The sequence below is a fragment of the Mercenaria mercenaria genome, chromosome 6 (genome assembly GCF_021730395.1).
Source record: "Mercenaria mercenaria strain notata chromosome 6, MADL_Memer_1, whole genome shotgun sequence".
NCBI classification, from domain to species: Eukaryota; Metazoa; Mollusca; class Bivalvia; order Venerida; family Veneridae; genus Mercenaria; species Mercenaria mercenaria.
Window position 1 is genome coordinate 37,282,436 of NC_069366.1, and position 8,949 is coordinate 37,291,384.

Genomic DNA, 8,949 nt, shown 5'->3' on the forward strand with positions numbered 1-8,949 from the left:
ATGCAACCAAGCAAATATATAGGAAATTGATTCAATTCATAGCCCTCGAGCCCCCTAGCACTGGCTTAAGCGGACTCTGTTATGTAAAATAACATTGAATGGACTGTATGATCTTAAAGAACCAGTAATAACAACAGCACCTAGTCAAAGTATACTGTGACTTTTACAGGTGTCTCACAGTATTTAAAAAGCATTTGTCATGAAGGTTAATAAAATTAAGCAAAGACTCTCAACAACTTGTGTAGGCATAAAGCTCTTGCAAGGAGTTCGTTGTTGTTACGGAAAAAAAAAATTGATAGAGAATATTTAGCATTACTAAATGAGCCGCGCCATGAGAAAACAAACATAGTGCATTTGCGACCAGCATGGATCCAGACCAGCCTGCGCATCCTCGCAGTCTGGTCAGGATCCATGCTGTTCGCTAATGGTTTCTCTAATTGCAATAGGCTTTGAAAGCGAACAGCATGGATCCTGACCAGACTGTGTGGATGCGCAGGCTGGTCTGGATCCATGCTGGTCGCAAACGCACTATGTTGGTTTTCTCATGGTGCGGCTCAAATGTAAATGACATTTACAATCACAAGTAAATATTGATTTTATATTTAGAACAATTTTCTCCTCATTTCAGTAGGTAAGACTAGTCCAGTAATGAAAGCTGATCAAGTATCACCACGAGGTACAAAAAGACAGTTCGATGAAAAATCTGGCGAGTCGTCAGAGAGTAATTCCTCAGATTCTGAGGAATCAAAACAAAAATCCAAATCTGGTGAGCTGTATAGGTGTCCTTCATGTAACTACACTACCGACAGAGCTTCAAGTCTCCAATTACATCAAAGGACTCATCTAGCAGACGCAGCCAGAGAATCAGAACGTCTGTCCGTGTCACCGCTCAGCCAGGACGAGACTTTTTGCAAAGAATGCAAAATTCAGTTCTCCTCAGTCAGTACGTATCGTGGGCATAAGGAGTTTTATTGTCAGTATCGTCTCTCTGGTGAAACAAAAAATGATGACAATATCAGTGAAATGGCATCACCTGGTTCTAGAGAGTCAAGTACCGAGTTAAACCTGAAAATGTTGAAGTCACAGCATTTATCTTTGGATGGAAAGAGTCAGATATTAGGAGCAAAAGGACAGCTAAATCCAGCTTTATTGGCATCCAATCCCATTCTTGCTTCTCCATGGTTTCTTCAGGACTTCTTTTTGAAGAATAAGCAGCCAGAGGGAATAACTAGGTCTAGGCATAAAAGTTCATCCTTAATGACTAGTCCTGCCAGTGTTGAAATTTCTTCAAATCACAGAGCAGAAGATCAACCTTTGGATCTGAGTAAATCCAAGTCAGATAAAGATGATAGTAATTCAGCAAATGACTTTGCTGTGAAATCTGTGAAAAGTGAACAGGGAAGTCCTCCGGCTCAGCTAAGTCCTGCTGCAAAGAAAATGAAACTGAATGAAGAGAAGACGGTGGATCCAGCGGTTCAGACTTCAAAAACTCCACTAAACATTCCATCCTTACATTCTTCTTTGTTGCTAGGCAACCAAGTCCAGTATGTCAACAAAAAACCAATTCCTCCGCTTCAGTCAGTGAGTAGGTGTGTTGAATGTAACATTGTGTTTTATAAACACGAGAACTATCTTATTCACAAAGAACATTACTGCTCTGGCAGACGTGGAAATAAGGATTCCTCATCGTCAGATTCTGACAATGGAGAACAGGAAATGAAGGATTCTGAAGCGACTGATCGATCAAAATCACATGCTAGCACAGAAACTCTTTCAAAAATGAAAAGTGATGTGACAGCGAAAAGTCTGGGGGATAGGCAACAAGAGTCAACCCCGAGAGATGAAGTGTGTTACAGATTTTACTGCATTCCTTGTAAAATCAAGTTCAGTTCGGCAGGAACTCTGAAAGCACATAAGGAATTTTACTGTCCCCATGGAAAAGATAGCAATGAGAATAGCAGTGACAAAGACAGTTTTGACCGCGATGGAGAAAGGTCTAGTCCAAATTCTAGTGACCTTTCGACATACCAATGTGAAAACTGTAAAACTGATTTCTGTTCAGCGAGGTTGCTGAAACTTCATATATGTATGTGTGAGATGGCTCCTGCCCCTTTGTTAAGATGTTTATACTGCGACTATGTGACACAAACTGAAAATCGTCTCTCTGAACATATGAAAGTGCACGTCCCTACAAAAGCATTCAAATGTAATATCTGTGGTTACCGTGGTAACACAGCGAGAGGAATGAGAATGCATGGAAAAATGCATGTTGAAAATGGTGAAGAATTTACTGATGACAATATGATAGAATTTGAGGAACCTCCGCTAGTACCTATACAAAAGAATGGTGTGTGTGAAAAAGGTCCTGTCGATATGGAAACAGAATTGATTAGAATGAAAAATGAGCCGTATAAGAGGAGAAGGTCAAGAAAATCTTTTGAAAAATCAGAAAATATGGTTCCTTTCCTTGGACAAAACATGTTAACCCAGATATGTGCAGCTTGCGGTCAGACATTTGGAAATGTTAGCGACTTTGTTATTCATTTACGTATGCATGAAATAGCAGCATTAGAGGCCATGAAAAACTTGAAAAGTTTACGATGTGAGCATTGCAGTGAATACATTGCGGATTCTCTCACTAGTTTACTTATACATATGCAAACAAAACATCCTGAACAATTGCCTGGAACAAGTAAAACAGAACATAATGGACAGGTGGAAAATGAAAGGTCACAGTCACGTGATAGTCAAATATCAAATGGAAGGTCAAGGTCAAGCTCAGTTGAAAGTTCAAGGACAAATAAAACATATTCTAGTCATGAAAAATCGGATTCACCACAGAAGCCAAGAGAATGGAGAAATGGTGCAGACGTCACTATAAATGGTAACAATGTAAAGCAAGACCCTGAATCATTTGATGATGATAATGTTAATGGTAATTCCCTTGATGGAAACAATGAAAACATACCAAGTGGATATAGATCTAAGAATAAAAATGATCTGACAGATATTAAAAAATCTCGGAGTTCCCCACCCATATCACAAGATTTAAGATCTGGAGATCATAGTGTATCTGTAAAGGCTGGTTCCCCCTCATCTCAAAGATTATCACAAACATCACCCAGGGAACCAGTTCGGTCTCCACAACTTCCTTCTCCACCATCACTTCCTGTCAAATCAGAACCAAAATCACCTCCATATGATAGAGAGCAGTCTAAATCCTTGTCTCCACCAAAGATCACAACGTCCCCTACAAGTCATGAAAAATTGTCTCCAAAGCTCATGTCCCCTGACCCTAAAACCAGGTACTTGTTAAGCCAAAATGCATTCAATATCAAGAGGGAACAAACCACGCCACCAAGAACTGAAACCCCAAAGAAGTCTCCCCCACCCCTGAGTCCTAGAACACCAATTGCCTCTCCAAAATTGGTTGTCCCGCTAGGTTCCCATTCACCCAAACATACAAATATTCCCCTGCTGTATCCTCAGACCCTTCTCTCACCATACCACTTTCCCCCAGGGATCCCTTTATCATTTATACCAACCCCGGGTCTCCAAACAAGTCCCCCAATACCGTCTAGTGCTAGTGAAAAACTTGGGCGAAAATATTGTAAACATTGTGATATAAATTTTACATACTTGTCATCATTCCTTACCCATAAGAAATATTATTGTAGTGCTAGAACATCGGCAGAGGACTCTGAGAGCCCAACTGCCACTGCTTAATGTTGCCATAGTTACTGTTATATTGTTGTCATAGATTCCATTATTGTTTATACATTAAATGTTTTATTACATTATGTTGAATCAACATTTATTTTTAAATATTGTCTGTTTCCTCACTTTTTTCCACCATTATAAATTTGATTTGCTCTTTTTTTCTACACAAACCGTATTACCATTCACTGGGCATTCATGTATGGAGCTGATTTATTCTGTAAAAGGGTGTTACAGTGATACATATTATGACAGAAAGTAACGTTTAATAGATTTATTATGGTATATGACTTATTTTTAAATTATTACTCAGGTGTATGGCTTAAAAGAGTAGTTCTGGCTACTCGGATAATATTTAACTGAAATGGAAAAGAACATCTCTGTTAACAGTTTTAGAACTTTGTTTAGATAATATTTTCCTGAAATGGAAAAAAAAACTCTTGTCAACAGTTTTAGAATTTAGGAACACCATTTCTTTTGATGTTTTACACCAAATAGTTCATGTTTGCAGACAATATTTTTCATAAATTATCTAAATCAAAAACTGTATCATTTGATAGCAAAATCTTAGAGTACTTTAGTTGTTAATTGTCCTTAGTTTTATTATAATTATTTATATATTTATAATACGTTGACATGGAGAGATATTATCTTGCTCTCGGTTTAGATGCTGTATTATGCTTATATTACCATTTTTGATTAAATTCATTCTTCATGGTATTTGTATAACAGCAATTTTCCATCCATCATTTCAACTTACTTTCATAGATGAAATCCAGGGGAATAATGTTTTCTTTAAAATGCTTGCAGACTGTACACAGATTGTTGTTATTTTTTGTGTTTTCACTTTTCACTAAAAGTTTATTAGTTTAAAGCAGATTATGGAATGTATAGTTTAGTTTAACCCTTAGCCTGCTAAATTTCTAAAATGGACTGGTCCATCAATCAATTTGGGCAATACCATTTATTATTCAAAGAGGTGTTCACAGAAAATTTACTGACTGAATAGTGAACAGCGCAGACTATGATCAGCCTGCACAGATGTGCAGGCCAATCTTGGTCTGCACTGATCGCAAAGGCCAGCGGGCTAATGGTGAAGAATTTCCTGTCCTCTAGTACCATATTTGACTTTCTTTCCAGAATCTGAATAATAAAGTAGCTTCCCAGTAGATATTATGTAAAAATATTCTTTCCAGTAAATTTATTTTCTTTTCCAAAATAATACGTGAATGAGAGCATTTATGAAAATTTGAGGCTAAATATTTATCTGTATTTTGAAAATTGCTGGTAAACTACATTTTTACAATTAAAGAAAAAAAAACACACAAGAAAACTGTAAAAAAAAAAAATTTATTTTACAAACATTATTTTACTGCTGTAACATTTTCATGTATTTTTCGGAGAAAGGGATTTCGAGATAAAAAATGCTTAGGTGGTCATTTTCTTTGACGCTTTAATAGTATAATTTTTTTAGCTTTGGATGGGCTGATATGTATTTAAAGTCATACTAATCATAAATCTACTTTCTATTTATTTGATACTGCTTTCTTTTTCTCTGAAGGGTCTTTTTTGTCTCAATTACGTAACTGTATACGTGTATTTATTGTTGCAAAATGTGCTGCAAGTATGTGCTAGTGTTCATATTTATGACTTTTAGACTTATACACAGTCTGGATTTTTCTGACCTTTCCTCGTCTTTATTTGTGGTATTTACACAAGTCATGTTTCTAAATAAGTGTTGAGATACTTTCTCAGGATAAAAGAAATGATTTCAGTTAATTTCTTTTTTCTTCACATCGTCAGCATTGTTTTTGTCTGCTTCAGTCAACCATTGTGTTCTCTCTTATCCCTTACCCTGCTAAATTTCTATAATGAACTTGTCCATTTTTATGCCCCCGAAGGGAGGCATATTAGTTTTCAACTGTCCGTTGGTTCGTTCGTTAGTCGCGTTAACTTTTTGCATGAAGGCACTTTACCCGCGAACCACTGTACACATGACCTCTACTGACTTTGAGGTCACCAGGTCAAAGGTCAAGGTCACAGGGGCCAACGTTAACTTTTTGCATGAAGGCACTTTACTCGCGAACCACTCCACCCAGGACCTTCAAACTTCACATGCTGATAGTACTCATTGAGTACATGACCCCTACTGACTTTGGGGTCACCAGGTCAAAGGTCAAGGCGCTGTGGGGGCATTTGTCACCATTATTGACATCTCTTGTTCAATTTGGATAGTACCATTAACTGTTAAAAGGGGTGTTTACCAAAAGATACTGACTGAATGGTGAACAGAGCAGAACATGATCTACACTGGTCGCAAAGGCAGAATCAGTCATGTCCAGCATGATAAGGGTTACGGAAATCTATCTGCAAAGTGAGTTTCCTTGTGTATTCTCATTTGTCTTATATTACAAGCTGTTTGTATAAATGCCAAAGAGAAGCTGTGTGAGAACTCAGAATTTTTTTTGTCACAAGGTAGAAATACGATGTTTTACAGTAGGACATGATCTGAACATTGGCAAGATTATTACTGGGATATCAGTTCTTTTTCTGATTGAACAAAATATTCTGTAACAACTTAATTCTAGGCACTTTGTCAAGATAATAAACTTCCATGCAAGGAAGCAGTCATGGTCATCTTAATTTAGTACTTAATACTTAGTTTAATACTTAACCTTTACTCTGCTAAATTTCTAAAATGGACTGGTCTATCATTCAATCTGGGCAGTACCATTCATTATTCTAAGGGATGTTCACTGAATTTACTGACTGAATAGCGAACGGTGTAGACCATGATCAGCCTGCGTAGTCGCAAAGGTAGGATCACTTGCCTGCAGCAGGCTTAAGGTTAACGAGACTTAAAACATGACTAAACAAATAGACTTCTATGTGAGGAAGCAGTCATACTAATTTGTATAGGGTAATCTTACTTTAATGCTTAACAACAAACTCACTTTGCAGGTAAATGACATTGTTTTCCATATTCCTCTGTCTTTACACTTTGTTCTGTTATTTGTAGCATAAAGATTATTACACTTTGTTATGTCTTTCTTTTAATTATTGATCAAACATTAAATGTAGCTCTTACTAAAAAATATGGTGTCATATTGATTAAGGCAAAATGGATGTATTTTGGCAGTCGGTAGTAATTTTTTTTTTTTATTATAAGATTTGTTTTTAAAAGTTTATTTAAATATTACCAGTTATCAATTTTTCCAAAAGGATTTATTTCAGTTCTGCTTCTTAAATCCATTGTAAATTCTGTCTATATTTATGAGTCCTTGCACTCCGGTCACACGTGACCAGTACCTTTAGAATTTGTCTGAGACATTGATGCTTTTCTGAACCCTATATCAGGTTCAGGGTCAGTACAACCCTATTTCAGGTTCTGGTTCAGTAGAACCCTATATCAGGTTCTGGGTCAGTAGAACCCTGTTACAGGTTCTGGGTCAGTAGAACCCTGTTTCAGGTTCTGGTTCAGTAGAACCCTATTTCAGGTTCTGGGTCAGTAGAACCCTGTTACAGGTTCTGGATCAGTAGAACCTTATTTCAGGTTCTGGTTCAGTAGAACCCTATTTCAGGTTCTGGGTCAGTAGAACCCTGTTTCAGGTTCTGGCTTGACAGAACCCAATTTAGAAGTTCTGGGTCAGTAGTTCTTGGTTAGTAGGCCTGTTTCAGGTTCAGTAGAACCTTATTTTAAGCTTCTGGGTCAGTAGAACGCTATTTTAAGGTATCGGTTAGTAGAACCCTATTTTAAGGTTATTGGTCAGTTAAACCCTACTTTAAGGTTCTTGGTCAGTAGAACCCTACTTTAAGGTTCTGGATCAGTAGAACCCTATTTTAAAGTATTGGTTAGTAGAACCCTATTTTAAGGTTATTGGTCAGTTAAACCCTACTTTAAGGTTCTTGGTCAGTAAAACCCTACTTTAAGGTTATTGGTCAGTAGAACCCTACTTTAAGGTTCTTGGTCAGAAGAACCCTACTTTAAGGTTCTTGGTCAGTAAAACCCTACTTTAAGGTTCTTGGTCAGTAGAACCCTATTTTAAGGTTATGGGTTAGAAGAACCCTACTTTAAGGTTCTGGATCAGTAAAACCCTGTTTAAAGGTAAAGAAATTGCAACTCCAGTAACAACCACAGAATGCCAAAATTGCATATGTAGAACATGTAATTAAATGGACATCACCCCCTGTCATAGCTGGCCCACTACCTTAAGTGACTTCTGTTTTCTGTTCTATCTAGTCCTCTGTGCAATTTCTTTATGTAACGTCTTGCAGATATTGACATGTTTTCTTTTAGTTGAGTTAAAAAACAATGTCTTGTTGCCCAGTGGCAGTTTGACATAGAAAATAAAGCTCATTATGTCACAAAAGGTGAAGTAGACTCCTTTCATAGCATTTTTAGATTAAGCTTAAATTTTAGAAATAAGCGAGGTTTATATTTCTTACTTGTATGGGCACGGGTATTTATAGAATTTTATTTTCTATTTTAGTGAGTGTTTCGTCTGTTGAATTACAGAACAATGCGATTATAACATAGTTCAAACATGCACATTCAAAATGAACTTGCAAAACCTTAATCTGAAGATTTAAACATGTAATTTTATGTGCAGCAATCAACTCTTATTAATTAAATTTTTCATCTGATTTTCAGTAGATATTTGTAACTGGGTATGCCCATGTTTTGAAGTCTCTACCTCCATTGTAAAGAAATGAAGGTAAAAGTAAATGAATAGTTAATAAATAGTATAAAAAAAGATACATTGAACTGGCTATCAGAGTTCAACAGTTTGTCTGTGCAACAAACTCCATGTTATTGTCTTTTTTAAGTTATTTTAAATATTTACTCTGTAGATGAGTTTTGTTATGTATTCCAGAGTTATCCCCTCTTCATGTACAGGGCCAATATTTGAACTGATACAGTCACGTAATTATGTTGTCTATTGAAATTTGATTGTTCTGATTTTCTTAATAAAATAGAAAACTTGAGTTAGTTTTAGTTATTTGTAACAGAACAGTCTTGTGCTGTTCAACCCACTAAAACAAGCGTAGCTTTTAGTGCACTTGTCCTACCTTCTACCTGTAGATTACATAGCAGATCCAAGAACTCAGTATACCAGTATCAAGGTGGAGGATACATAACTTCACAGACAAGGGCTACATTTTTTCTCCCAGGGATCAGACCTTCCTTCCTCCAAGATCCTGGGCTATCACTAAACTTTAAATACCTTGGCA

General features: G+C 36.6%; 1 protein-coding gene across 1 annotated transcript in view; it reads left to right on the forward strand.

Annotated features, from left to right (window-relative positions):
* LOC123549088 (zinc finger protein ZFPM2-like) overlaps positions 1–3,992 on the forward strand; it is a 62,612-nt gene extending 58,620 nt beyond the window's left edge. Inside the window, exon 6 of the mRNA XM_053546761.1 lies at positions 629–3,992. Within this exon, the coding sequence (XP_053402736.1) occupies positions 629–3,726 (3,098 nt within the window). The 3' untranslated portion in view covers positions 3,727–3,992. The remainder of the gene's footprint in view (positions 1–628) is intronic.
* Positions 3,993–8,949: the final 4,957 nt, after the last annotated feature.